The sequence below is a fragment of the Colletotrichum phormii genome (assembly GCF_030913505.1).
Source record: "Colletotrichum phormii strain CBS 102054 chromosome Unknown BDP81scaffold_20, whole genome shotgun sequence".
NCBI lineage: Eukaryota > Fungi > Ascomycota > Sordariomycetes > Glomerellales > Glomerellaceae > Colletotrichum > Colletotrichum phormii.
Window position 1 is genome coordinate 336,328 of NW_026851462.1, and position 27,759 is coordinate 364,086.

Consider the following 27,759-nt stretch of genomic DNA (forward strand, 5'->3'; position numbering starts at 1 on the left):
GGTGTGATGTCTCTTTTCTTTTTTTAGTTGCTAATAGCGGTCATTACGATCATCCAACGAGCGAGCTTTTCTCCGGGGTAGTGCAGCATCCAATGGCTGTCACCATGGAGAGCTTTAATGCCAATAAGTATTCTTGAGTACAACTTGAATGTGTGTCAGTTCCTGCCCATGCAATGACTTGTCTTTCTTGTGATTGAGAACCCCAAGGCAGAGGTGAACTTTGACCTGGCTTTCAACATTTCACCCACACACACACACACTCACGCACAATCGGCCAACGCTCTAGAGACCCTCCAGAGGAAGATCCCTTGTTGAACATCAAGAACATCTCATTTCTACCTACTCATGACGCCTGACCGGGCTGCACTTTTTACTCTAACCTCGAAAGAGAAGAAAAAGGAGAGAGATATAAGCCAAGACTGCTCTCTTTCCCCTCTCTCCTTTTCAACCCCCTACACCCCTTATTCATTCCCATTTCAACTCGACGCTGTCGGCAAGCCAACCACCACACACATACACTTCTCTCTTCTTCCTGGCTCTTCATTACACCTGGAGGCTTGGTAGGCCTCCAGATAGCCAGGTGGGGGATACACCACAGTCTCCGTATATAGCCACCTATATCTCCTTTCCGCAAGTTTATGCCGCTGAGCCAATCTTGTTGAGACCCTTGAGGGATCCCAAGCTCAGAGCCAGACCCTGCGATCTGCTTCTTATTCTGACGAAACCGGTGATGGGTCCGTCCTCGCCTTCCTTTTCGATACTCAAGTTGGCCAAAGCATCCTCGCCTATGAAATGTGTTAGCTTTCGATACTGGATTCATCAATACACTAGGGTAAAACTCACCGAATACACTGCGAGCGTACAGGTTGGCGCTCAAGAACTGGCAGTCGCCCTTCATGCTGGCCTCGGGGGTCAGGCAGTTCATGTTGGTCGCCGCCATCAGCTGCTCGAGGAAATCGCGCAGGGACTTGGCCTTGGAGTTGATGTTGACCTTATTCTCCCACTCAAACTCGGTCCACATCGTGCGGAACTGTGTCTCGGTACATGTTGCCGGCTGGATGTAGTCCATAATGTCCACGTGGAGGTCGTTGAGGATGACGACATTCGTATCCGTCGAGTGGGCGCCATCGTAGACGACGTTGCCAAAGATGACGCCAGTGTCTGTGGAGGACACCTTGATCGTGCACTGGACGTTGTGGAAATCGTGAGGACCCAAGTTTTGTGTTGTCGGCCGCTCGACGACCTTCAGGTCACCGAGAGTGGCAAACTCGACAGAAAGGTTCTGCAACGTCTCCATGGTCTGGTTGACCAGAAGAACGTCAAGGACGATATCGAACTGGTGCACCTTGACGTAGGCCTCAGCGTAGACGGGGTCGGAGAAACCAGTGAGCTGCACCACACGACTGAGCTTAGATGAGAGATCCTCAGCGGTGGCCTCTCCACCTGTTGCCCGCTCCAGATCAACCTCGATCTCGTCAAGGCCATCGCTGGCGTTCTTCTTGGAAAGCTGACGAATCTGAACGACGTCGTCAACCTGGATGGCTGTCTTGGCCTTCTCCACGGCCTCCTTGGCGGCCTTCTTCTTCTCCTCAGCCTGGACCATCGCTCTGAACGCCCTGCGGGTGTCGTCGAGGTACACGGTCTCGAGCTCCTTGTTCTGAGCAAACTCGGCGAGCGAGCGCACGCAAGACATGATACGATCCACCGAGTCCTCGTCAATGGGAGCCTTGACGAATTGCGACTGGCCGACGCGGATGATGGAGATCATGATAAGCATGGCCTCGCCGCGAAGCGCGTTGGTGCGCGCTGACTCGGCAGATATTTCGGCGTGGCGCATGACCAGCTTGACGAGGGTGGCTGAGAGAACGGTCGCGAGGTAGTAGTCGCCATCGAGAATGAGCTGGCGCAGAGGAGGCTTCTGGGCAGCCTTGACAGCCTCCAGCTTGGCGGCAACAGCAGACTGGCTGGTAAGGGCGGTTTCGGTGGCGTAGGTTCCGTCGGCAAGAACCTTGCGCGAGCCGGTCGGCGCTGCAGGCTTCGAGTGGCCGTTGACCTGCTCCTTGTTCTCCTCCTCGCTATCGCCGTCCAGGAGTCGTTGTTCCGAAGCGAGGATCGGGATCTCGCCGAGGCTGGCACGGATGCTCTTCCATGCATCCCGGATGTCTCGCTCCTCCAGGGAGTATTCTCCTATAATCCACATGATGCCTCTGTACACCTTTCCGGCACGCACCTCGCTGAGGGTAGCAACCAGCCTCTGAACGATCGGCTTGCGCAGCTTGGGGAACTTCTCCACGACCTCCTTGACGAAGTTGATGACATCGACGGCTGAAGTGTTATTAAAGTCGGCAATGAAGTCCATGAGCAGGTCAACGACGCTAGCGGCAACCTCTGAGAACTTGATGGCGCATTGGTGGATGGTGTGGATAAGGAGCTGGCGGTACTCGGTGTTCTTCTCGTACTCTTGGTCGACAGTCTTGGAGAGCTCCTTCTTAAGCAGCAGGACGACCTCCTCAACATTCTTGCTGGACACCATCTCGAGAGCAATATCCAGAGCCTTGCGTCTGACATCGATATCGGGGCTGGAAAGAACGCGGAGGATTTCCATAACCAAGTCGTCCAAGATACCCTCGTTCTTTTTCCGTAGTTGATCAACCCGGTCAAGCACAATGAGCTTGACATTGTTATCGGCTTCCTTGATGCTGAGCTCGATGAACTTGGCGGCCGCGGCCTTAACAGCGACGGGATTGTTTGTGAGGGCGGTTAATGAGGAGGCGGCTTCGTATACGACGGTCGAGGTGTTGGCTTCGAGAAGGTCGAAAATGAGTCTGAGGTACCGTGCCTAATCAATGTCAGATGTGCGCCAAGGAAACATCCTTTACTGGTTTTCCCTACCTTGTTCTGAGAGTTCTGGACGGCATCCTTGCGGATGAACTCGAGCTCAACGAGCTGCAACAGCTCTTCTGCGTTCGGGATACCCTCAAACACCGTGCTGAGGTAGAGCAATGCCTTCTCGTGGTCGATAGAGGCGAGCGCAGCGAAAGCGTTGCGCTTGCATGTAGGATCGTTCTCGGACTCGAGGAATGTAGCAATGAGATCTGAGGCATCGGGAATCAGGCTGGCAGAGTGTGTGTAGATGGAGGAAACCGCGAAGACGGCGTTCTTGCGCACGTAGGCGTGGCGGTGCTCGAGACATTGTCTGGCGGAGGAGAGGAGAGGCTCAATGAGCTCGGCTTCTCTAAGCTTGCACAAGAAGCGAAGAGTGTTTCCCCGGATGTACTCGTTAGGGTGCTGCAAATCGTTTCTAATACCGTTGCTAAGGCCAGAGTGTCAGCAGGGGTGCAGCTGCGAAGGGAACGAACGAGCCAGCAACGAACCAGACCAAGATCATTTCCTGCTTCAGCTTGCCATTGGAGTCGAGCTTGGGGCAAATCTCGTAGTAAAAGTACAAAAGCTTCTTCAGGGCCTTGTGCTTCGAGGGCATGACGAATCGGATGATGTGCATGAGCAAGTTGGGCATGGGATCGCCATTGAGCATGATCGTGAGAATGCGCTTCATGGACTCGACCTTGCTCTCGTCGGTGCCCTTCTCGAGCTGCGTGCGCAGGTCCGAGAGGGAGGGGACATCGGCAGCATTGTCCTGGTGCACCAAGCTGTACGCATTTTCCAGAAAGGAGGCCATCGTGGCGGGTGCGGTGTGATGTTGCTGGCTCGGTGCCGGCGCTGGAGGTTGAGGACGTGTTCAAGGGGGGATTCGGGAGTTCGAGTGGGATGTATCGAAGCTGGGCGGTGGGGATTGGACGGTCTAGGGACGGGGGTGGAATACGTGTTAGCTAAGGGAAGCTGTCTGTCGCTACGAGTTTACTGCCCAAAGTGACCAAAAGCTCTGGGGATGAGGAATAAAACAAACTCTAGACCATCCAGCGAGACTGTCCTCTTCCACGCAAGTCCTATGTAAACATTCGTCGCCGTGTTGTGCTGCGTTGGAAGCAATTATTTCCGATCAACGGCTCGGTAGCTGGCCTCTCACACTCTGGCTTTCGTGAATATCTGTCCCTGGGCACTTGCGCCGGACAGGTGTCACTACTTAGGTAATCACACGTGATTCAGGTTTTAATGGGACTCGACCCCTACAAGCCAGGTACGTACCGCCCAGATAGGACGGAACGGATTAACTGGCCAGAACCTCCCTTGGCCGGGCAAGAGCTCTCAATTGGCGGCTCAGGGAAGCTTGGACCATGTTGGATCGGACCCCGCTACCCTGCCGGCGAGGCACCGCGGGCCAGGCTGGGCTGGATGGGGACCATCCCGCTTTTTCTTGCATTCCCATCTCCAGCCTTGCAGCTCGAGGACATCAGCTGTGACATTTCACCGACATTGCTATTTGTCGTCCACACTGCTGTCACAATGGCGGCCCCTACCGACCAATTCTACCTCCGCTACTAGTACGCAACCAGAGCTTGCACCATATCAGGGATCAATGCTAATTGAAATGCAGCTCTGGTCACTCTGGACGATTCGGACACGAGTTCTTGGGTAACATCGAGCCCCAACCCCACCATTCGGTTCTTCGAGCAGCCTTCTGACGTTAATGCCACCAGAGTTCGACTTCCGCGTCGTCGGCGATGGACGGAGCGCAGTCGCGCGTTATGCAAACAACTCCAACTACCGAAATGATAGTCTGATTCGCAAAGAGAGTACGGCGCCTTTCCCGCAAATCGCATCGAGCAGCGCTAATGGGGATATCTAGTGTGCGTCAGCGCTCTCATTGTCGATGAGATCAAGCGCATCATCAAGACAAGCGAGATTCTGAAGTACGATACCCGACAGGAACCATACCCGGATATACGCTGACACACTGTGAAGGGAAGATGACTCAAAGTGGCCACAAAAGAACAAGGACGGACGTCAGGAGCTGGAGATTCGGTTGGGCAACGACCACATCTCCTTTGAGGTGGGTTGAAAACAACACTGTTGGACTCGGAGCCTCGGGCTGACTGACGTGTTTCGAACAGACGGCCAAGATCGGCTCATTGGTTGACGTGACAGAGTCCGCCGACCCTGAAGGCCTGCGCGTCTTCTACTACCTGGTGCAGGACCTGAAGGCGTTGGTATTCAGCTTGATTGCCCTGCACTTCAAGATCAAGCCCATCTAAAAGGGGACAAAATCGAAGAAGGCACTGGGGGCGGCAAACGACGAAAAGTCTGGAGATACCCCTTGAGGACTGGGCCCGCAACCTGTTCCCTTCCCGCGAGAACGCTACGAGCCGGCTACGAGAACGTACCATGACGAATGAACCCGCATGTGACCTGCGGAACGACTGTTCTTTTCTAGAAAAAAATGCATCGTGCTGCAAGTCGGATGCATGGAGAAGGGATCTTGGGCCCTTCAGCTCAGACGACGAGCTGGCGAACGGACAGACGGGCAGGCGGGAAATTAAACAGCCCTGCTGGTCGTCCCTTATACGAGGTTAGACTCGGGGAGACCAGACTGCATGGCTCCTGGTCATGTGTGTTGAAGAAAAATAACGAGATACGGTTTTCACTATTGATGCACGCACGCGCCCCCTATCTTGATAGTGAGGTTTTTTTGAGGTTGAGTGTTGATGATGATGTTTACACGATTGAGAGATGAAGAAGAATTCATTTTTTGAGGTGGCATGCGGCCCGCTGTCAAAAGAATGGCACACTTGTTGTTCGGTCAATTTTGTCTTCATGGGACTGCCGCACTTGGTTCGGGCACAAAGGTGGTGCGGTTCGCAGACGATGCCAACAGTTGGAGTCAGGCTTTCTGCAACGGCGCATATACGCCAGGCAAAGGCGTGTTACAGAGCACCTGAGCTGGGTCCACCAGCGACATCTTTCTCGGGTTGCTGATGGGAGTAAGTAAGGGCGTCCCTCAATGACGATGGCAGAGGTTGGCAATGTAAGAGACAGTTGAAACGTGACGGGAAGAAGCCGGTACCTGGGGTTCGGATCGCACCAGAAGGGGGGCATGCAAGCATGGGAGGAGGGTGTAGATTTCTGAGGACGCAGCGTTGAACGGCGGCGCCGATCCCAGATCGTCGTTCACGCGATGAATGTGTATGATGATTACTTTGTGCGACTAGAGACACATGCCATTGAGCATACCAAACGTTGAGGTTGACCTAAGCTTCTTGCTTGGAAAGGGGTCAAGTACAAGGGCACGGAAGTGTATTTCCATTGCTTTCTCAACATGAGATACCCATTACTTGGACAAGTTGTACTCACAGACAGTATCAACAGTGCAATTAAGAACGCGGGTCCCAAAAGAGAATTACGGTGGGTGACAGGGACCTGCTTGGTCGGGAAATGTGGCCGAGTACGGACAATGAAGTCCAATTGCATTTTCAGAGAAGCAGCAGGGAACTTGAGTGCAAGGGATGGATGAATAGAGTGAGTGTCAACTGGCACAGCCCTTTTCTCAACATGAGGCTGAGGCTTAGACTTGGAATATGGGGCGGGTAAGGTGAGCTCCTCCGGAAAGCCTGAATGCCAACTCTCGACATATTATCGAGGTAACCGGGGAATAGGACCGGTGGGATTGAGGGGCAGAAAGCTAATAAAGCGAGACGACTGTCTGTTGCCAAGACCGAGTATGTAGCTTTTAACAAGCTAATTAGTTGATAGATACCTCGCACTTTGTAGGAGCTGTTCTCGTGAGGGGAGATAGGCACACACTAGGTGAGATGAGTGACATAGAGGGGAGTGAGAGTGCTTTGACGGTGTCTGAGGGCTTGGGAGTGCAGGAAAGAGGCTGCAAGAGCACAGAGTTTGGCCCCAGTCTGTGCCCTTTTTCTCCAACTCTTCCGTGTGAGATTCAGATTGGATTCAGGCTTTCAGCGCCCTGCCGAAGCCTCCGTTCCCCGCCGTCTGAGGCTCTAGAAAAAGTGCAGGCTGGAGGGCGGGCGCAGATAAAAGTCCGCAAGCCCGATGAGTGAGCCTTGACCCCTATGAGTTCAACTCATGAGCACTCATGTTTGAGACCAGAAGTGAGGAAGACGAAGCAGCGGTAGCAGTAGCAGTAGCTTATAAGATCTTTCAGGGTATGCGGGACAAGGCTACAGGGCAGTCTTATAGGTGCCGAGTGAGCTGCTGTCGTGTTCGGGACCTGACGGGTGACATGTGTGGGTGCTAGTGAGTGAGTGGTTAATTGAGTGAGCATGTAAGGCGGTTGACGAATTAACTTGGACAATGCAATCTACCAGAAAAGGGATCAAGCGGACGCTGGCTATCCGCCAACCGCGCCTGTGGTCGCTGTCAACGTGAGTAAAGTGGTCAAGTGTCTCTGTTTTGCGACGCTTGCGGCCCAGCAGTTCGTCCAACACAAGCCACCAAGTGAAAAGGAAGGGAGCAAGCACGCAAGTCGCGACCAAGTTGCTAGCCACTTGCTCGCTAAAAGACAAAAGTTTACGTTAGCGCAAGCCATTAGCTAACGCGTGGGACGCTAGAAGCGACAGGAAGTCGGTTCGTGGGGATTCACAGTCATGATAGTTGGAGATGGCCCACGTAAATCACGCTCCCACGCTAAGTTACCCACGATTACCGTAGCTCAGTGGCGTGGCAGTGACAAGTCGTTAGTGCGAGAGAGCTTCACTTTACAGCGGATAGAGGGAAAATGAGGGCGGCGCAGGGCTTGACAGCGCAGAAATGGCACAGGCCGGGAAGACCCTTCCAACGTGGCTAGCGGTAAACGACGCAAATTGAGGTGTCCCCGCGTCTCGTCTCTCACGTCCCTTTTCCTCTTTTTCTTCCCTAGCTGAGGTAATTGAGGCACTCTTTCTCAAGCTGGACGAGTGAGCGATGAGCATTCAGGCCGCGAACAGAAGGCGGGGACACAGGCGTCATCGGCTGCAATGCATTGACTGCACCTGCCCGCCCTCATTCTCCCGCATTTCATCTCACCCCCTCTAGTCACTCACCCCCATTTCATGTGTTTGCAGATTTTCTATGCAATTGACTGAGAGTGAAGATGAATTCAGTCAAGACAATTCACTCATTTCATAACTCTCAACTTATACAGTCTGACTGTAGATAACTCCCTGATGAACTCAGCAAAAACCAACAAGTATCATCGCGACAGAACAGCAACATCCCAGCGCATCAGTACAGGTCATCCCGTCCCATCCCTCGTCCTCTCCGCGGGTCCCCCGTCCGTCCCAGTGCCTCCCCGGTCACGACTCACCCCCAATTCTCTCTCATGCCACGCCCTCTCACACTCACTCTCACCTCACTCTCACTGTCAATGGCAAGGACTTCAAGCTACAGATACGTACTAAGTACTCCGTACCTACTGCAGTACATGCCCGTTGTACCCACGGTAACCTAATCGTCACCCCCCGACCCATTTCCCGTGCCTTGGTCACTTCACCGTCCTCCCGTCTGCTGGCTGCATCCAGTCACCACCACCTTACTTTACCTACCTTAGTTCTACCCGTCACTGTCGCTGTCTCTATTGCTTGTGCCATTCCATGCTGGCAATTCCTGTTGGCCCTGTTCTTCAATCTGTACGGATCCAATACAGCCACTGCATTGCTGTGGACAACCCTCCCATATCTCTCGCCCACCTCAAGTCTGTAACTACTTCGACTCAGACTCGCCTTGTCTTCGTCACATCATCAGTCACCCGTCCGTTGCTTCTACTTTGCATTTGATATCCCCCTCAAAGCAAGAAAAGCTTCGTCATCCGCGACGTGCTTTGCGACCACTCGGCTTATCCTCTGCGAACCATAACTCCAATTATCCTCACCCACTCACCTGTCGTCGTCCTGAGACTCTGCGACTACCTACAAAGTTGTACCTCGTTGGATTCTGGGGTGGTGTTCTCTCTCGACCAATACCATCCTCGCCCCCCCCCCCCCCCCCCCCCGACCGCTTTCTTCCGCTTGGCAGGCCTGTGACTTATTCGGCCCCAGAGTCACCGATTGTTCCAAGTGGCCTGGCCCAACTATACTCCTCCTCGCATCCCGTCGACCGAGTTGACTTTGTCTCGACTTTCGAGCCCGCGACCGCACAATTTCGCGGCGAGTCACCAACCATCACCGACATCGCACCGTCACCCGCCCGTTACCGACATCGACAAACCTCCAGCAGCGCCGTCGCTCCCCTGCTGTCCTCATTGCGGAGCCCCTCGACCCCCTGCCGGCGGTAAACCCGCACCCGTTCCCCGTCGACGCGACCGACCCCATCGCCCGACTTCGACGCCCAACATGCCGACTCCATCCTCCAACCCTCCTCCCGACCCTCATTCGCCTCGATCACATAGCTTCTCGACATGTCCTGAAGATAGCAGCTCAAGATCTCCGCAACGCAGCTGGCGGCCACCCACCGATGCAGATCAGGCCCCTCCCGAGATGGATCCCCATCACGACGACCCCATGGACGACGACTCGTCACCCGCCCCCGTCAGCGCTCCAATGTCACAAGCTGAGGGCATGAGCACAGAGGTCATACTCGACGACGAGCCCACATCCGCCGTCTCATCCTCAAGATCCACTACCATGTCGCCGAGGCCGCAGTCGGGCGACACCACCCAATCGTCACCGGCGGCCGATATGGACTCTTTCAAGCATGCCGAGTCTGACGAAGAGGCGCACTCGGCCGGTGACAGGCTGAGGACATCCCGGACAGATGGCGCGAGGCGGCACGATCCCAGGCTATCGCCGACTTCGGTACATCACGAAGACAGCAAGGGCATGGAACTTGATATCGACGACGTGTGGGAGGAGGAACTCATGGCGCCGTCCATGGGTTCTGACTTTTCCAACATGCGGGTACGTGCCCAAACGATGAAGACTAGCGCGCCAGTGACTAACAAAACGCCCCGGCAGATTATTCCATCAACAGCATCTTCATATCTTCGCCCAGGAAGCAAGTTCCACGGGACGCAACAATCCGAGCGACAGGTATATGATGTGCAGGTAGAAATCAAGCATGTCGATCTTCGAGAGTCGTTTTTATGCGGTTACCTGCGAATCCAAGGTACGAAACGGCTTAGCTTCCCCGCCCATCGTGTAACCCGTTGCTAAACTCTGTGTCTGCAGGCCTCACCGAGGACCACCCCACATTGACGACATACTTTGAGGGCGAAATTATCGGCACCAAATATAGCTTCATCACCGGCCACGAGAGCTGGGGCGCCACTGACAAGATCGATCTCAGCCATTGGGGCAAGTTCAACGCCTTCCGCCCTCTCCAGAAGCAAGCGCGCAAGGGCCCGGTGGTGATCCGTGATGTTGGGCAGAGGGAGAATATTTTTATGCGTTGGAAGGAGCATTTCCTCGTCCCTGACCACCGCGTACGCACGATTTCCGGGGCCAGTTTTGAAGGCTTCTACTATATTTGCTTCAACCAGGTCAAGGGTGAAGTGAGTGGAATCTACTTCCACTCCAAAAGCGAAAAGTATGTGCCGACGATATCCTCCCACAACCTTTTCATTTCGTTGTTTGGCTAACAGTTTTTACCAGGTTTCAGCAGCTTGAGCTCAAGCACGTGGAGGATAGGGGCTGCTTCGGCGCCATGGAATTCAGATGAGATCAGACACCAGAACAGGGAACGAAGGGAAAGGAGATCGGAAAGGGTGCAGGAGGCACGAGCGCGCGCGCCTGCAGACTGCGGGAGTATGTCTGGTTGGACGCACGCGTGTTTTATTCTTGTTGTTTTTTTTTTTGCAAATGATATCAAATGACGATGCCATGGTATGCCTTGGGTATGAGTATGAATATTCCAAGGCCAGCGAATTTAGGAGGGAGGGGGTCACGACACGTGCAGAAGAAAGAGAAACGCACAGTATTATCATTATTATTTTTTATCAGGCAAACGGTCATGACATCATCAAAGAAGGGGCTGGGTTTTTGCTGTACATGTCTTTTTCTTTCTTGGTTTCTTCTTTCTATCAGGCTTCTTCTTTTTCAAACTTTGTGAAGTAGCCCCGTCGGAAGGGGTTCAACTCATCTGCTGTTGTTCCTGCTACGAATGTGCGTTTGTAGGCCGCCAGTCTTTCCGGGTCTACCTGGCTGTCGGGGATGCGCCGGTATGTAATAAGTCTACGGGACCCTATTTGGGTGTGAGCATGCTACTGTAACCATGATGGGCAGACTACTGCAATCGAGGAGGGACAGGAATTTGGGCTGTAGGAAGGAGAGAAAGGGGGTTCAGGTAGGTAGGCAAATACATGGGAAATACTCACATTTGTTGAACGGTTGTACGCATGTGGCAACAATATCGAGGCGAGGATGTTGCGGTGTAGGGATCTCCTGGTCCTCGTCGTTGGCAGTCGGCATCCAGAAGGAGAGGCGGCCGCCGTCGACGAGGGTCTCGGAGGCGAACTCGAGGATGTCGTCGAGCATGGCGAGGAAGCTGTACGGCTTCTTGGGGGCGATGAAGTCTCCCGATCTGGTGTTGTGCTGTCAGTATCCTGTCGAATGCCCGTCCATCATGATACGACCGAGAAAGGCAGGGGAAGGGAGAACAAAACATGAATGGAAAAGGGGGTCACCAACTTATACCGCTGCTTCCCAGCCTCAACAACCCACGGCGTCTTCTCCGGATCCCGACATCCCAAGACCCTCAACCCCTCCCTCACACCGTACGGCGGATCGCACACGATACCATCGAGCCACCTCACCCTCCTTACGGGTGAATTCGTCAGATCCGCCGTCCAGAACTCCCCCATGCGCTCCGAGAGCCCATACTGCGCAAAGTTGCCCTTCACGCTTTTCTCCCCTCCGCTCCCGCGAATCGCCCTCCCATCAATATCGCTCCCGAACCCAAGCGCCCCGAAATGCGCACACGCAACGGGGAAGGAGCCCGTCCCGACAAAGGGGTCATAAAACAGTTTTCCGGGCGCCGCGTGCGCAAGGTTCGCCGTTACGAGGGCGAGTTCAGAGTCCATTGATGTCGTGCTGATGTACCCCCTCTTCTTGAGGTCATATTTCAGCGACAGCGAGCGGGCGCCGGTGGCGAGGAAGCGGGCTAGGTGGACGCGTTTCGGCCCCTCTGTGCCGCGGAGATCCCAGTCTTCAAAGATTGTGAGGTGGAGGTCGGGGGTTTTGAGGTCGATTGCGCCGTGGAGGGGGAGGTATTTGTAGGCGTTTATGAGGGAGACGAAGGAGGCGTGGGGGCGGGAGGATTGGTATGTGTCTAGGGAGAATTTGAAGGTTGAGGTGCTGACGGCGGACCAGTCGAAGGATGGGGAGTCTGAGGCGAGTTGGAATTTGAGGATGGGGTGGATTTCGTCGTGGGTTGGGGCTGAGGCGAGGAGGAGGTGGATGGATTGGGTTAGGAGGGAGCGGGCGACGAGGCGGAGTGCGTGGGAGGGGGAGGGGAGGGTGATGATGCAGAAGGGGGACTGGAGTTGATGTTAGCTTTGGTTGTGATATCTTGAGGTGTTGGTGGTGAGGCTCTCATCAGGGGTAAAGGAGTGTGAGATGAGTCGGGTGGGTTGGGTTGAGAACAGGGAATCAAATATGAGCAAGAACACGAATGATGAGCAGATACAGGATAACACTTTGGACATGATAAGTCTCGTGTGTATGAGCTAGGAAATGTGTTGTAAATTGTGAAAGGCAAAAAAAAAAAAAAGGAATTGAGGCTCTTATGTATGTCAGAAGACTTGGTAAATTTCAAGACTCACATCTAGGCTATACTCGATAACCTTCATGTCGATACCCTCCAAATCAGCGAGAGCCTGCAGCTCAGGGAGCCGAAAGGACTCGTGGGCCTGGGAGAAGCGGACAAGGAACTCCATCATTGAAGATTCCTTTGGGGTTCTCAGTCGTGGTCTAGTCGAGGGTGGTTTGTCGATCCCCTCTCAGACTCAACTATCCGTAGGGGTGAGTGAGGAAGGGCAGCCGCTGGAAAATCCTGGCGCAAGCGCGGGGGTGAAAAATGCCCCTCGTTTTTTCCTCTTCGTTTGATTTTTGGCGCTCAGATGGGCTGGCTTGCCACTGTTTTTGGTATTAGCACTGGCACAACTAAGAGACAGAAGGCACAAGAAATGACAGTACTCACAAATCTGAAAAGCCTCGGACTATCCTGTCGATATGTCGAAAAGTTCCCTTTTTGGTGCTGCTTTGGAAGAAACGTTTGCGCAGTGCCTCTCATCCCGCTGACTCGAAAAGATGGTATTTTCTAGGCGCAGAGTCACTCGGATGCGCACACGCCCTCCTGAACCAATCGTTGGCGATTGGAGAAAGGATAGTGGAGCCCAGGTTCGTTCTGTCAACGGCTACCGTGAGCGCAAGAGGAACGGTCCAATATGCAATTCTTGAATCCGCGGTCAAGCTCGCCTTCACTCGGTCAATATCGCAACTTACACGCCTCTAAAAAAAAAAAAAACAGAGTCGTTGACTTAACTTTCACGATAGCTCTTCTGCACGTAACCTTGATTTCCTTGGAGCTGAGTCGCAATGCTCTCCTTCCCGACGCCCAGCGTCTACCAGTCGCCTAAATGCTTCGTCACATACGGCACCATGCCTCACATTGAGCCCAAGCAGCTGCCGACAAAGGGGAAGCCGTGGGCGCCTATTCTGGGCCAGGGATTCAACTACAAGGTTTGCCTTTTCCGAAAAAATCAAGACCTCCACATGGTCAAAACATTCTTCTCTCAAGACCCTCAACTAACGTTATTCAAGGTCGACCTCATCCTACCGCAAGAATGCTTCGAACTAGTTCGTCAAAAGCTCGTCGAAGAGCTCCCGGCACCGACGTTCCACCGCGTCATCATGACCCTCGGCCAGGTTTTGGACGGAGGGTTCTTTAATGAGTACATCAAGAGGGGTACGTACAGTCCCACTCCAGAATGGGATGGCGCCGATGTACTGACTCCCTATAGGCAATGTTCTCATGCTCTCCGAGGGCAGGACAAATGTCGAAAACGTCTTTTCACTTCGCGATGGCCTCTTGACCATGTACCTCGACAAGGAGACGTACGAGCGCGCCGGTCTGGTTGGAAAACCTCACGGTGTCAAGGGGAAGAGGGGCTTGAAGCCGCGATGGGGTAAGCAAGATCAACATGTCATATCCTTAATAGGTCACGAAATGGAACTAACGTCTTCATAGTTGTGAGCTATCAATTGCGAGACCCGGCCATGTTTCCTGGTAAAAAGGGTTTCGATAGATTGGTGTACGCGTGCAAGAATGTTCTCAACACGCCCGTGACGTGGTTATTTTGCAACGCGGCGACTAATAGTAAGTCATCCGCCCGTGCTGATCTCGTCTCCTGAGCTACTCTGACGCGACCTCTACCTCAGCACCATCACCAGATCCCCTGGACCAATATTTCCCAACAAGATACACCTGCGAGCCCACCCTCGCGCCCGAGTTCCAGGTCCAAACACCCCCGCTTTCACTGCCCCTGGAAATCATTCAAAACGGCGACAGACCGGGCCTCGAAGACTTTGCGACAGAGACGTACGAGTGGCTATCCCTCATCCGTCTACAGAGCCCTCGCGTCAAGGCAGGAGACACCATCGACCCGTACCTATCGCGCTACCAAGTCCCCGGGGCCTCGGACTCGGACACGCCGTCGCACACAAACGTGTGCAAGATCTCATGGCAGGGCTTGTTCACCTCGCACTGGGTACGCAGCGTCCTCATCAACGCCCTCGTCGCCATGCCCTCGCGGACCTGGTTCTCGCTGAGCGCCACGTCCTTTTCAAAGGGTATGACGGGCGACAGCACCGAGGTCGCCTTCTTTCGGCCGCCCGAGTCGCCTGGCCATTATCTCTTTTGGGAAATCAAAGGTGATGAATAGTAACAAAACAAGAGTGCTGTTTTCGTCTCCTTCTTCTCTTATTAGCCCTGCTTCTGACGCACACTACGCTCGTCGCCCAAGTCCTGGCCGAGGACGGCATCCTCGATGAGGCGGCGCAGCTCGGCTTGGCCTGTAGCTGTGTGGAAATCCTCCCTCTCCGCCAGCTGCTCTATGCGGCGCTTGAACTCTGGGTCGACATCGGTGGGGACTTCTTCAGCTTGGTCCATTGTGCCGAGGGTCACGGCGAGACCTTCGGGGACGGGCGGCATGTCGATGGGCGGGGCGGCGGTATCGGTAGTGGTGGAAGAAGTCGGAGCGGCAGCTTCTGCAGCGGCGGCGGCGGAGGCGGTTCTCTGTGTCTCGATGCCCTGCAGGTACTCGGCAACCTCGGGGTAATCTCCCTCGCCCTCAATCTTTTGGCTGGCAGTGATGCCGTCGGCGCCCTTGGCGTTGATATCGGCGCCAAGTTCCTCAACTAGACACTTCGCAGCAGCAACGGTCTCGACGACGAAGAGCGCAGTCTCCTCATCTTCGTCCTTGATGTCGACGTTGACGTTGAACTCGCGAATCAGCGCGCGGAGGAGCTCGAGGTGGTTGTAGCTCGCGGCGGCGTGGACGAGGGAGTAGCCGTGCTCATCCTGGCCCGAGGCGACGGCGGGGTTCTCGCGGAGGAGGGTGAGCAGGGCATCCGGGCTGTCGGCGGCTAGGAGGTAGGGATTAGGCGCCATGGTTGGTTTGGTCTGGTCAAAGGAATTAGCTTGAAGACAAGATTAGGAGCGAGACTCTCTGGGTCGGGAAATTTGAGGCCATATTGCTTCTGGTCCAACAATGTCGCTGTGTTTGGTCGTTAGAAATTTTCTGCCGGATGAGGGGAGCTCCCGGCATGACGCACAAAGTTCATTGACCCCTCCAAAGGTGGCCTTACCGCTTTCTTAATCCAGATAAGGTAAGCTGCAGTAGTGGGGGGTTGGAGGCCCTGGGACTTTCAAGGTTGGCCCTTTGGGAGCTGTGCTGTGCCCCTCCAAGCCCCCAAGCCCCCGAAGAATCCCACGACGCCGGTGGCAGTGGCGCTTATCCATCGTGCCTGCCCAATGGACCACCACCAACCCCCAATGTAGAAAGCGCAAGGCACACCAGGCAATGGAACCTAAGGAAGGCACAACCCACCACGCCATTTCCCGTCGATTGGCCTCCTCCCCCCGGCGTGACTACCAACGTCTGAGAGCTCAACTTGCACTGCTTTTGACGACTCTATTTCTCTACTTCTCTCTCTCTTGACTTGACGCCCTGTCAGCCAAGGTGTAGCCACACGCCAATACTCTGAGCTGAGGCCGCTTGATCAAGACCACAAGTTGGAACTTTCTCTCGTCCATTATCCAAACAAGGCAGTAACAGTGACTCACCTCCTGCACTGCGTTTGCTGAGGTCTGTACTTGACCCATTGTTCATCTTTTCTCCGACCTCAAGGTTGTCAGGGATTAGGCTTACATCCTATTCTCAAGTACTACAAAACAAACAGACGTCTCACCCTCCCAGGAGGGACGGTCAAGTGAGATCACCTTCACACAACTTCTCTTCTCTGACATCAAGTTAGAAGGAGAAAACACAAGCGTCGTTTCTTGTCTTTCTCCATGTTCAGAGCCCAAAGAGCACTTTTCTTCGCTTCTAGACAATCTCCCCTCACTTTCAACAAATCTTTTACCACAACAATGGCGACAGCAAACGCTATGAATACCGGGGCAGTCATGCCCAAGGTCCCCTATGTCCCCCAGGACGCTGGAAAGGTCTCAGAGATGGTTCATGCCCTGAACGACGCAAAGGCCTACAACAAGTTTGCAAAGTCAAAGGGCGGCGGCTTCTCCTGCAAGAAGACGTCCTTTGACGTCAAGAACTCCCAGGACGGGGTCACGGTGGACTCCTGGAAGATGCAGGAATGGGACTACAAGAAGAGAGGCCTGCCCACATACGCGAGAGGTCTCTTCACAGCAAGGAACCGCCGCAACGAGCATGAGATTGTGACGCGAGGCTACGACAAGTTCTTCAACGTCGGGGAGGTTCATGAGACAAAGTGGGAAAACATCATCCCGAGGACAAAGGGACCCTACGAACTCACTCTCAAGGAGAACGGATGCATCATCTTCATTTCGGGCTTGGAGGATGGTACGCTGCTGGTATGCAGCAAGCACTCGACTGGCGATAGGGCTGATGCAGAGCTTAGCCATGCCACTGCTGGAGAACGCCTTCTAGAGAAGCAGCTCGCTGCCCTGGGGAAGACGAAAGAAGACTTGGCCAGGGAACTTCGGGACCGGAATGCCACCGCCGTGGCCGAGCTCTGCGATGACTCCTTCGAGGAGCACATTCTCGAGTACGGCCCGGACAAGGCCGGGCTCTACATCCATGGCATCAACCTGAACCTCCCCGAGTTCGCAACTTACCCAAGTGCTCTTGTCCAGAGCTTCGGCAATGACTGGGGCTTCAAGAATGTCGGCTTGATTGTCATGGACGATGTCAACGAGGTCAAAACCTTCCTTGAAGAGGTGGCTGAGACGGGCGCTTACGGCGACCGCGATGTCGAGGGCTTCGTTATCCGCTGCAAGGAGAGTTACAACCCGGAATCCGTCCCCTACCGTGACTGGTTCTTCAAGTACAAGTTTGAAGAACCCTACCTCATGTACCGCCAGTGGCGCGAGTGCACAAAAGCAATGATCTCCGGAAAGCCGCCCCGCTACAAGAAGCACGTCAAGATCACTGAGGAGTACCTCCTCTACGCCCGCCGGCGCCTCGCCGCCGACCCAAAGCTCGCCCAGCTCTACCAGCAGAACCATGGCATCATTGCCCTGCGCAACGACTTCCTTGCCTACAAGAACATGAAGGGCTCCGACGCCGCTAACCTCGAGCTGGAGGACGGCCCCGACAACGTCAACGCAGACGTCACGGGAGACGTGATCCTATGCCCCATTGCTACCATCGGCTGCGGCAAGACCACCATCGCCGTCGCCCTCCAGCGCCTCTTCAACTGGGGCCACGTCCAGAACGACAACATCGCAGGCAAGGGTCGGCCACCCCGCTTCACAAAGGCCATCCTCGACCTCCTAAAGGACCACCCCGTCGTCATCGGCGACCGCAACAACGCTCAGAAGCATGAGCGCAAACAGATCATCACCGACGTCAAAGTCCAGCACCAGAAGGCTCGCCTCATTGCCCTTTACTTCGCCCACGACAACTCCAACGTCGACGAGGTCCGCCGCATCACCCAGGAGCGCGTCATCGCCCGCGGCGACAACCACCAGACCATCCACGCCGCCACCGACGCGTCAAAGTTCCTCGGTATCATGGAGGGCTTCATCAGCCGCTTCGAGCCCCTGACCGCCTTCTCCCCGCCCGACGACGGCTTCGACAACGTCATCAATCTCGACCCCACCGCCGGCAGCCGCGAGAACCTCGAAAAGGTCATCAACGAGCTGCACCGCATGTACCCCAACCTCGTCCCCGAGGTCCCCTCCGCCGACCGCCTCGACAAGGCCATCGAGTCCGCCTTTATCGAGTACAAGCCCGAGTTCAAGCACAACATCCCCGACCGTGGCCCCCGCAAGGACAGGCAGGGTCAGGGCCAGGGTCAGGGCCAGCAGCAGGGTGGTCCCAAGATGAAGAAGAAGAAGCCCCTCGAGTACATGTCCGTCGAGGTGCAGTCCCAGGAAGTCCGCGGCGTCCTCGACGGCGCTTTCAACAAGGTCGACGCCTCCACCTCCCGCTTCTACAAGCAGCTCTACCAGGCGCGCCGCGTCCAGCCCAAGTTCCACGTCACGCTCATGCACCGCGCCAGTCAAAAGGACAGCCCGGAGCTGTGGTCAAAGTACCTCGCCCTTCACGCCGAGGCGGAAAAGGAGAATGGTACCCAGGATCAGGCCAACATCCGCGCCTTGGGCGAGTGCTCCGTCGAGCTCGAGCGGGTAAGCAAGGAATCTTTTTGATTATTTATTTACAGACTGAACTAACTTCTTATAGGTGGTCTTTGATGACCGCGTCATGGCCATAGTCGTTCGCCTGGTCGACCCAACAGGCCAGTGGAAGTGCACAAACAACGTCGCCCACATCACCGTCGGCACCCGCGACGACGCCGTCAAACCAAAGGAGAGCAACGACCTCCTCGCCCGCTGGCTGGACAAGGGCACCGGCGGCGAGACGGGGATCCAGGAGGTCGTCTTTGACAACAGGCCCAACCTGGAGGGAACCGTCCGGGGTGTTCTCTCAAGGTAACGTCATTGGAAGGTGCGGTTTGGTGACTTCGTGGATGGTCGCATTGGGAAAAGGCGTGCATACCAGAAAGGGGCACTTGGAGAGGATTCATGTGTAGTGCTTTCAAATACCAAAAGTTTTCCATTTCTGAGCATTATTCTGAGAGCTAAACTGTGGTTCGTCCCTCTCAAAGCCCGCTACTCTAAAGGGTAGCTTTGGTGAGCTTTTCAAGCAAGTTGTGATTTATGACGTGATTGTTCAGCAAATGATGAGTCTACCAATTGGATCGTACGCAGAAGCATCAGAGCTGTAAATGACCTCAATGTCAGGAGCAACCATTGTAACCCGGTCACATATGGAGTTATGAGATTTACAGAAGCCACGATCGAATCGGCACAACCGGTACCAAGGTGGGCAGCTCGATGGCTTCGACGTAATGAGTAGATAATGAAGTCAAACACACGGTTGTTGCAAGCCATGGTACTTTGAATGCTTAATTTCATGGCTCATCCCTAAATGAATAGTGTACAGTCCTGGTCCAGGCACGATCGAAACGTCCGACGTCGATTACCACTGTGCCTCAGGGACCTGAAGGAATCCCCTCCGAACCATGGCAATTCCCAAAGCAAAGTTGTCAATAAAGCAAGCCGAAAACCCAAATTTTGTCATCCGTCATCAGTGTGACTCATACGAGCCACCAATACCATCCTCATACGAGGTGGTATGAATTAGAAAGTTTGAAGAGCTTTACAACTCCTGCTTGACCTTGTCCTTGGACTCGGCAGCCTTCTTCTGAGCAGCGTCAGCGCCCAAACCAATCTGGTTGGAAACCCAGTTCCAGGTGTCCTTGGCGTTCTCTGCGATCTTAGCGAAGAGGGTCTCGGAAGGAGTCGAGGTACCGTACTTGAAGTACGTGTACTGCTTGCGGGCGTAGGCGCGGAGCTCGTTGACAGTGGAGCCCTGGGGAACGTTGACACCGTAGCTGTCAAGGTAGTTCTTGAGCTCGCTCTCGCTCCACGTGTCAAAGAAGTTGGACTTGACCGCGTCGGTGGCCGTAGACAGGTAGCTGGTGACGGAGGCATAAGAGGTACCACCGGCAGAGGAAGCAGAGCTGTAGGCAGACTGAGCAGCGTTCACGAGCTCATCGCGAGTGGCATCCTTCTTCTCGGCAACATTCTTGACGGCAGCATCACTGCTGGAAGCAAGATACTTGCGGAGGTTCTCGGTGGAGAGGTCATCGTAGGTCCAGGCGCTCCAGCCGGTAGCAGCCTTGTGCTGGTTCTTGCGAACAAGGGCACGAAGCTCATCGGTCTTGGATCCCTGGGGAACGGGAACGCCACGGGAGTCGAGGTAACCCTTGAGACGGCTCTCGGACCAAGTACCAACAGCCTCATTGAAGGCCTCAGTAGCAGCCTTGGAGGCAGCATCGGTGGCCTTGGCTGCAGCCTGGTTGACGTTGGAAGTAGCAGCGCCGAAAGCACTGGAGGCCTTGCCAGCAAGATTGGAGTTGAGGAAGTCGGCACGGTTCTTGCGAACAAGAGCTCTCAGCTCGTTGACCTTGGTGCCCTGGGGAACTGCATATTGTTAGTGACGGGAACACATCAATCGAAAATTATGCTTTTCTTACCAGGAATGCCGTTCTTGTCGGCAAACTCCTTGAGCTGAGACTCGCTCCAGGCATCGATGACCATGTCGGTGAGAGTGGCGTAGGCCTGCTGGGCGGAAGCAGAGGCGCTAGCAGCCTGCTCCTGAGCCTTGAGAGAGGCAAGACGGGAGTTGCGGCGGACAGAGGCAATCAGCTTGTCACGCTTTGTAGGGGTTAGAATGTGGATATTACAATGGCATTTTTGACTGAACTCACGTTGGTGACCTGAGGAGCGGGGAATCCATGCGTATCAAGCCACTCCTTGAGGTCAGACTCTAAAGATGTAGTTAGCATTGGGACAGTATCAAATAGGGGATTAAAAACATACCAGACCAGGTCTCATACAGCCAGTTACCAGGGTAGGAGGCGGTCTCGCCAGCCTTCTGCGCAATGGTCTCGTAGTTGGCGCGGGCCTTCTGGAGGACGCTGTCACGGTTGCGGGGCTGGGGGACTAGAATGATGTCAGTCTCAGATACTTGTGGCACCAAAATTGCTGTGAACGTACCGGGAATGCCGTGCTTGTCGGCAAAGGCCTTGAGCTGGCTGTCGGTCCAGCTGTCCAAGATCCAGTCCTTGACGTTGAGGTAGGCGTTCTGAGCCTGGTCGCCCGTCTCGTACCAAGAGCTCTGAACCTGGGAGATGAGAGACTCCTTGTTGGCCTTGGCGGCGCCCTCGGTCTCGAGACCCTTGGCCTTCAGGTAGTTCTGAAGACGGTCGGTATCCCACGAGTTGTAAGGGGAGACAACGTAGTCGTTCCAGTTGTTCTCAATCAACTTCTCGAGATCCTTGCGGTCGGCGGGGGTAGGGTAGGGGATGTCGTGGTCGGACAACCAACGCTCAAGCTCCGTCTCGTGCCACTTGTTGTAGGCTGCGAGTGATGCTTGTTAGTTTCATAGCAAAACAAATCAAGTTTGTGATGATTGCAAGATATGACGTACCGGCCTTGGAGAACCAAGAGCTCGCGATGGCGCCCTGGGCAGCCAGAGCCGTCAGAACGGCGGGGAGGAAACGCATGATGGTGGTTTGCGATCAGTCTTCCAATGAAGAGCCAGAGATGGGGGTATCACGAAGAAAAAAAAAGAGGCCTGGAAAGAACTGAGGAGATGAAGAAATCACGGAAATGTTGATGTAGAGAGGAAGAAGCAGAAAGGTTTGAGCTTGGGGAAGAGGTTGCCAAGGGTGTAGTAGGTGGTTTTTGTTGTGTCGACGGGAGGCGGGATGGCAAGCTACGTGCGTGTGTGCAGGGGGGGAAGACAGACGATGAATGTGGAGGTGCAGGTGCAGGCAATAGGCGGGCAGGTTGACGACAGGGAGAAGATGGAGGCGTACGAAGGTACGAGGTACAGACTACCTTACGGAGCACAGAGAACCTAAGGAGAAGGGGCCTTGGGTTCAACCAAAGGAAGGCAAGCGTCAAGCGTCAAGCGTCAATCGTCACCCAATGGTCCACAGATGATCTAATTCACGGCAGGAATCCATCACGTCACTGCGGTACATTTGGGGGAAATTGTGGCTGCATTTGGGACCTTGGGTGCCTGGGTCGGGTGCATCTCATCTTTCGTCTCGTTGCTGAGGTGGCCATAACATACGAGGCCGAGGATGGAGGAAGGAGCGTACGGTTGTACGTACATACGTACTTTCTACGTCTTGCCTGATGTGCTTTCCTGGGTAAGGTGCATTTCCATACATATAAGTCGCACCTGCCTGGCTGGCGCGACAGCTGCTGCAGTCTATGTAAGGAGTGACGACGAGCTCCTGCTTTTTGTGTCTTTGTTGCAGCTGCCAATAACCCTCCTTGACTTGCTACTCAATTTGTTTGGAGACAACAGGTCAGATGTTGAGACACTCAAACAAAACAAAGAAAGAAAAGTCAGATTATATTCATACCTACATGGCGCGCCCAAGCTCCCCCAGGCAACTGAGCATCAGTACCTTAGAGACCAACACACAGTAAGGTAGGTTGACATGAGGCAACCAGACAACCAGGGCAGTCACGTCAATTCAATGCAATAGCACCGACGATGATGTGCTTCAGAGACGATGCGGGAAAGGGCAACAGAAAAGCTCTCCCCTCCTCAGCCATTCAGAGAGCTCCATGAAGCTCATCTCTGTTCAGCATGACGTAGCTACCCCCCTGTCTAGTGGATTTCCTACGCGGCGCGGTGCGGGTTCGCTGCGGTGTCCGGGCTGTTTGGTGGTGCTTGGCTGGCGGTACGTACCTGGTGCAACGTGCATAGCGCTGAACATTAAGGTTGCAGGTCAGTTTGGAGCCTGGACGGTGAAACCATTACTTTGATGGGAAATATGGGGGACATGTTTATGCCATTCATGCCATCAGACTGAGATATTTGAATTGTCGTTTTGGATTAAAGACGCAAGATGGCTTCATTTTCCTCTTCATGTTGTCTGTAGACCGAATGCTCAACAGTTTTCCAACTTGACCGAGCTTTGGGGGAAAGGAAGGCGATGTGCACCTTCCTGCGTCATTCTTAGCTCCAGCGGGAAGCTGCGAGCTCTGTCTTACTCCCTGCCTGCCCAATGGCTCTGCCACAGGACCAATTGCTCCGGTGATGTCACTCTGAGCTAACCCCACAGTCACCACAGTCAAAGATGGAGATTTTGAAGAGGGAAAAAAATCAGCCACTTCTCCGCACCGCCACCAGCCGTCACCAACCAGCTCTTTCCTCATCGTGATCCTTGGCAATGACCTAAGGTACCGGAAGGTAGCAAGGTGGTCGTGCTTGCCCGTGGTGCTTTCGCTTTCGATGATGGGACGGACGGAGCCGGGGTGTGGGGAACTCGTCGCCAGCTGGCGGTCAGTGCTCTCCCAGACCGGAAACTCACATGCTTTACCGAGACTGCCAGACCGACAAAAGGCCTGGACCGTTCCATCATCGTCATTGCTCCGGCCCCCCTTTCCCTGCTGGCGCGTTTGCGGGTTGGCCCTTTTTTGACAGCTGCTCCATCTCCGTCGCTTCTCACCACTGTAGGGATGTAGGTTAGTCTTTCTCCCTTGTTGACTTTCGGGCTGTCTGTCCAGCAATTGTGCACGATACTCCATGGTAAGTATTGGTGTTGTAATGTTAGTTAATGTGTAGACGTTGCCTATCCTGAAGAGTGTGTCTTGAGCTATGCATCTTCTCAATGTTTGCCAGTATTTACCGTGGCAGTGAGTACCTTACCAGCTTGTCTTTCGGAGGATCTTGAACCCAAGTAAGGATGGAGGCGAATGGAAATATGGATGCGAGATACAGGTGCTAGTAATGTCAGTTGATGTATAGACTCTTACCATCCTGACTCCTGAGGCCTATATTCTAAGCTATCCATCTTATGGACGTCAGCCAGTATTCCTCATGGCGATGCCCTTATCTAGCCTGTCTTTCGTAGGATCTTGAACCTGAATACGGATGCGTTGTGAGTAATTCCGAGCGGCTTACTGGCGAAGATGTGAGTGAAGCGCTCAAAAGGCGATGAGAGCCCTGGTATATATGTAATACCCTGTGTGGAGTAAGGGAAAACCCTGGCCTAGAAGCAGAGAAGCATGCGACACTGAATCTTACATACCAGACCAAAAGACCATAACCAATACCGTAGGTCACTTTTTAGCGGCTATAAGCCATTGCTCCGAAACGTGTTGACTGCCGTGAAACTCGGATGCTCCCATGTCGATGGCAGCAAATCACTGACTCGAAAGGCCGTTTGACGTGCAAAGATCATTGCTTAAAACACCAAAAATGTCGACTGACTTCAACGAAACATTCATTTCCCTAGACATAGGTGTTGTACAAGCTGCCAGAAACAGCCTATATAGCCCTCATAGACTCCAAGCCTTTTCCGCCCCTGAAACCCCCAAGCGTCTTCCCGTCCCAGTGTATATAACAATTGTTGCCCATGTATATCGAATCAAGAGTACCGTTACATCCTCCTCAACTCGTACAAACTCTCATGGCTCCGAGTCTCTCGACACAGGAGCTCTCCCGTCAAACAGTGAAGCATTGCTGGCTTCAATCACGTCCGATAAGAGGCGGTTTAGTCGGTGACACCGGTGGGGGTGTTGCAGAGGATGCCCTGGTCAAGCTGTATAGTCTGTCAGTCATTGCGTTCGTTATAGATGGCAAGAAGTTCAAGAGTTACTCACCAGGGGCAGGACGCAGCAGCGGGCACGCTGTCCGATAGCAGAGCAGATGGAGCTGAACTCGTCGGCCGAGGTGGGCGCCTCAGGCGGGTTGCCGCAGTCGAGGTCAGCGACGCCGAGGACGTCCGTCGCGCAGCACTGCGAGGTGCCATAGAGGCCGGAGCAGGGGACGTAGACGGCCTGGCGCTCCTCGAGGGGCGCGGAGAGGGCGACGCCGGCGAAGAGGGCGGTGAGAGCGATGGTGAATCTCATGATGACGGTGGTTTATTGGGTAAGTGTGGTTTTGGTGTGAGTGTGTAAGTAGGAGATGAAATAGAAAAGTTGATTGTTGAAGCTGTAGATGAGGCTTGTTGGTTGAGCTGATGAGTGGAGAGAAAGAAGATGGGTATCGATGGGGACTGACGTGCTTTCTTATATAGAGATTCTAGACAAGACGTGACGACCGCAAAAGACAAGACAAGAACGTAGTCTTGACCTTCGTCACAGGCCTCCGGCTCGATGACGATGTCTCTCTGACCAAGTTCACCAAGCAAACGACGCGCTCGCGCTCGCGCCGCCTCAACCACCAGGTTTGCCCCAATCCTTGGACAGCGTGACATCGTGATGGCCCCCTACCGTCTTAGATGGGAGACAGCTATATCCCTCCCCTCTTGCCCCCCTCTTCCCTTGTGGAGTGACGAAGACGGCTTGTGTCGATCTCATGTTCGTCCTGGGGCTTGACAAGGAGAAGGGATCATGGAGCTCAGGGGAGGTAGCCGGGTGTAGGGGCAAGGTAATTCTGTGGTTCGAGACGGGGTTCTGAACCCCCCTATGAGGTAGTGAGGGTGATGGAGGTGTGAAGGGGACTTCTTGGATCGGTACCTGAAATCTCCAATGGGACTCTCGAGGGTTGCCACATGTACTTTGAGCAGGTACATGACACACACTTTTGCGAGGCGGCTGCGGCCGTTTAGCCGTGACCTTGGCGAGCAAACAGCTCTGTTCTTCATGTCATAGGTCATCGTTGCCCACACACGGAGGAAGGAAATGGCACTAGTCTTCCAGGTGTAAGTGAGTGAGAAGAAAATGCATTGGATCCATGAAATACTCTGACTAAACGAGTATTCAACAGCCGTGTAGAAACGTAGGGAGAACACTATAAGTCGACGGCAGGAATCTCCTGACAAGTAACGGGTATGGATGCGGTCGTCTGTCTATCCTCAGTCTTGGGATGACGGGGGTAGGTTGGACATGTCGGGGTCACCGAAGGGACGCAGGCACAAATAAGCATCGGGCAGAACATCCCATCCCAAGACCACGACAATGGGAGACTGCCACCGCGTCGTCTGCATCTGCAGATGCGCCCGTGAATTGTCCGCGACCCCAGTCTGCTCTGACGCAGGGTTCTGCTGCAAGAGGTGTGGGTGTGCTGTGTGCCCATCCGACCTTAACTCCACATGGTAACAACGGTCCTCGAACGGGTTTCCTTGTTTTTTCGCCTTCCAGAATAGTCCGTGTATACGTCCGAATAGAGAGACAGATAGGAACGAAAAGGAATGTGGAGAATGCTTGATTCGGTAGAAGCGAAAGCATCAGTTGAACCGTTGTCTGGCAGATTTGGTCCTCTGTTCTGCCAGCGTGACATGGCGTTCAAGCCTCAAACCGAGAATGACGACGCGACAAGATATCGCTACCGAGACCCATGACTTCCTGGGCGAGTTGCTAGGCCATGAAGAATCAGGAGATGAACACTGACGACAGTGGCAGAGTCACCCGCTGGGCCTAAACCTCAACGATAACCTCTCGTTCCAGAACATGGCAGAGACACAGAGAAAAGGGGGGCGTGTGAGCGTGATCTATCATCTCGAACATGAAAGACATGGGGCTTACAAGCCACAAAGTCGCAGTCCTCATCCAGAAACAGAACCTGGCCATCTAGCAAACACCATCGCATGAGCCCCAATCTCGCATGGCAGAAAACGGCCGCCGGCCCCGGCCAGTAAGGAGCACTGGCTGCTTTCTTCCTCTACCCTCCAGAAACAGAGTCCCTGTTTCTTGCTTGCCGTGCTTTGCCTCGTCTGTCTGTAGCTTTACGGCTCAGATGGGCGTGCAATACGTCAGGTACTACGCTCTTATGTTGCCAGATCGGGCCAAGTCGGTGACATCTTTTCGAGTTACGGTCCGGGGGGAGGTTGCGCGGCTGCCTCTAGGCTCCTTGAAGTGCATATGGGCATTCGGGGATGCTGCCAGAACAGGATTTCGAGATAGACTGTGACTGGGAGCTAGAGCTCAACGTAGGGATGAAAGGTGGTGATGGTGGAGAGAAAGGAGGAATCCCGTCCTGGGTTTGCGGCGATTGGAGACGAGGATGCTGGTAAAGATGGGATAATACCCAGGCGCCGCCTCGCCTCGCCTCGCCTTGCACTGCACTGCATTGCAGTACCCATTGCCATGCCTCAGCACAATAGAGATCGTCGCCGCAGCGGCTGTTTCCCTGGGTCGCGGTGGCGAGAGGACAAGACTCTACAGAGAGGACGAGGCTCGGGCAAGGTAGTATTCGTCCTCCATGCACTCGATTCCAGCCGGGTCTGACCTCATTGCAATACAGCCGCATGGAGAACTCGGCACGGCACCGGCAGGCAAATAAAAGGAATCGGCCAAATCAAATCTTAGCAAAGCAAAGGGAACGCGGGCCACATCTTGGGGTTACCTCCAACAACAAAAGAAGCACTAACAAACAGCCAAGCCGAGAACCATCAACGTCTTGAGACGTCGTTGGTCCGCGCCTACGGGCTACCGGGGAAGCCCATCACTTGGAGGAAAGCGGGGACGGGGAGGAGGAGGAGGTAGGACCTATATGTGCCGCTCCCCTGCATCTTAACTGCCGGTATTCACACCACACAACAATACACACCCACCCCCTGGATGAAAGTCTATCATCCATGATTGGTTTTCTGCAAGGGGGAAAAGAGCGTCATTTCGGCGTATGCT

The 27,759-nt window shown here is 54.2% G+C and overlaps 11 protein-coding genes across 11 annotated transcripts; 5 read left to right on the plus strand and 6 right to left on the minus strand.

Annotated features, from left to right (window-relative positions):
• Positions 1 to 636: 636 nt before the first annotated feature.
• Positions 637 to 3,679, minus strand: BDP81DRAFT_327744 (adaptin N terminal region-domain-containing protein; the record flags this gene model as incomplete). The annotated part of the gene is made up of 4 exons (XM_060585156.1): positions 637 to 785; positions 844 to 2,839; positions 2,893 to 3,313; positions 3,375 to 3,679. 4 exons carry the CDS (start codon positions 3,677 to 3,679, stop codon positions 637 to 639), a joined length of 2,871 nt encoding a protein of 956 aa, XP_060441385.1.
• Positions 3,680 to 4,314: 635 nt separating this feature from the next.
• Positions 4,315 to 5,246, plus strand: BDP81DRAFT_96140 (mago nashi). Its single transcript, XM_060596531.1, has 6 exons — positions 4,315 to 4,442; positions 4,496 to 4,533; positions 4,599 to 4,694; positions 4,748 to 4,811; positions 4,864 to 4,951; positions 5,013 to 5,246. The coding sequence occupies exons 1-6, from the start codon at positions 4,405 to 4,407 to the stop codon at positions 5,151 to 5,153; spliced, it is 465 nt and encodes a 154-aa protein (XP_060441386.1). The 5' UTR covers positions 4,315 to 4,404; the 3' UTR covers positions 5,154 to 5,246.
• Positions 5,247 to 5,478: 232 nt separating this feature from the next.
• BDP81DRAFT_96163 (uncharacterized protein) lies at positions 5,479 to 6,104 on the minus strand. Its single transcript, XM_060596532.1, has one exon. The coding sequence runs from the start codon at positions 5,992 to 5,994 to the stop codon at positions 5,671 to 5,673; it is 324 nt and encodes a 107-aa protein (XP_060441387.1). The 5' UTR covers positions 5,995 to 6,104; the 3' UTR covers positions 5,479 to 5,670.
• Positions 6,105 to 9,114: 3,010 nt separating this feature from the next.
• Positions 9,115 to 10,827, plus strand: BDP81DRAFT_96179 (vacuolar import and degradation protein-domain-containing protein). Its single transcript, XM_060596533.1, has 4 exons — positions 9,115 to 9,791; positions 9,849 to 9,999; positions 10,062 to 10,419; positions 10,485 to 10,827. Exons 1-4 carry the CDS (start codon positions 9,228 to 9,230, stop codon positions 10,549 to 10,551), a joined length of 1,140 nt encoding a protein of 379 aa, XP_060441388.1. The 5' UTR covers positions 9,115 to 9,227; the 3' UTR covers positions 10,552 to 10,827.
• Positions 10,458 to 13,089, minus strand: BDP81DRAFT_96183 (S-adenosyl-L-methionine-dependent methyltransferase). Its single transcript, XM_060596534.1, has 5 exons — positions 13,030 to 13,089; positions 12,653 to 12,965; positions 11,520 to 12,367; positions 11,207 to 11,412; positions 10,458 to 11,073 (listed from the first exon to the last, which is right to left on the minus strand). The coding sequence occupies exons 2-5, from the start codon at positions 12,767 to 12,769 to the stop codon at positions 10,913 to 10,915; spliced, it is 1,332 nt and encodes a 443-aa protein (XP_060441389.1). The 5' UTR covers positions 12,770 to 12,965; positions 13,030 to 13,089; the 3' UTR covers positions 10,458 to 10,912.
• Positions 13,090 to 13,332: 243 nt separating this feature from the next.
• On the plus strand, positions 13,333 to 14,773 carry BDP81DRAFT_474344 (ribonuclease P 40kDa subunit; the record flags this gene model as incomplete). Its single annotated transcript, XM_060594687.1, has 5 exons — positions 13,333 to 13,571; positions 13,653 to 13,797; positions 13,853 to 14,017; positions 14,080 to 14,208; positions 14,271 to 14,773. Exons 1-5 carry the CDS (start codon positions 13,428 to 13,430, stop codon positions 14,771 to 14,773), a joined length of 1,086 nt encoding a protein of 361 aa, XP_060441390.1. The 5' UTR covers positions 13,333 to 13,427.
• A 41-nt stretch (positions 14,774 to 14,814) lies between these two features.
• BDP81DRAFT_327976 (ankyrin repeat-containing protein) lies at positions 14,815 to 15,501 on the minus strand (the record flags this gene model as incomplete). The annotated part of the gene is made up of 1 exon (XM_060585179.1): positions 14,815 to 15,501. The coding sequence occupies one exon, from the start codon at positions 15,499 to 15,501 to the stop codon at positions 14,815 to 14,817; it is 687 nt and encodes a 228-aa protein (XP_060441391.1).
• Positions 15,502 to 16,500: 999 nt separating this feature from the next.
• On the plus strand, positions 16,501 to 19,030 carry BDP81DRAFT_327822 (fungal tRNA ligase adenylyltransferase; the record flags this gene model as incomplete). Its single annotated transcript, XM_060585164.1, has 2 exons — positions 16,501 to 18,723; positions 18,779 to 19,030. The coding sequence occupies 2 exons, from the start codon at positions 16,501 to 16,503 to the stop codon at positions 19,028 to 19,030; spliced, it is 2,475 nt and encodes an 824-aa protein (XP_060441392.1).
• Positions 19,031 to 19,756: 726 nt separating this feature from the next.
• BDP81DRAFT_327746 (uncharacterized protein) lies at positions 19,757 to 21,668 on the minus strand (the record flags this gene model as incomplete). Its single annotated transcript, XM_060585157.1, has 6 exons — positions 19,757 to 20,583; positions 20,637 to 20,817; positions 20,871 to 20,929; positions 20,983 to 21,105; positions 21,160 to 21,522; positions 21,593 to 21,668. The coding sequence occupies 6 exons, from the start codon at positions 21,666 to 21,668 to the stop codon at positions 19,757 to 19,759; spliced, it is 1,629 nt and encodes a 542-aa protein (XP_060441393.1).
• Positions 21,669 to 22,310: 642 nt separating this feature from the next.
• Positions 22,311 to 23,048, plus strand: BDP81DRAFT_435714 (uncharacterized protein). The gene has a single exon (XM_060591073.1). It carries the CDS (start codon positions 22,750 to 22,752, stop codon positions 22,948 to 22,950), a length of 201 nt encoding a protein of 66 aa, XP_060441394.1. The 5' UTR covers positions 22,311 to 22,749; the 3' UTR covers positions 22,951 to 23,048.
• A 1,635-nt stretch (positions 23,049 to 24,683) lies between these two features.
• Positions 24,684 to 25,041, minus strand: BDP81DRAFT_397689 (hydrophobin; the record flags this gene model as incomplete). Its single annotated transcript, XM_060588356.1, has 2 exons — positions 24,684 to 24,731; positions 24,793 to 25,041. The coding sequence occupies 2 exons, from the start codon at positions 25,039 to 25,041 to the stop codon at positions 24,684 to 24,686; spliced, it is 297 nt and encodes a 98-aa protein (XP_060441395.1).
• Positions 25,042 to 27,759: the final 2,718 nt, after the last annotated feature.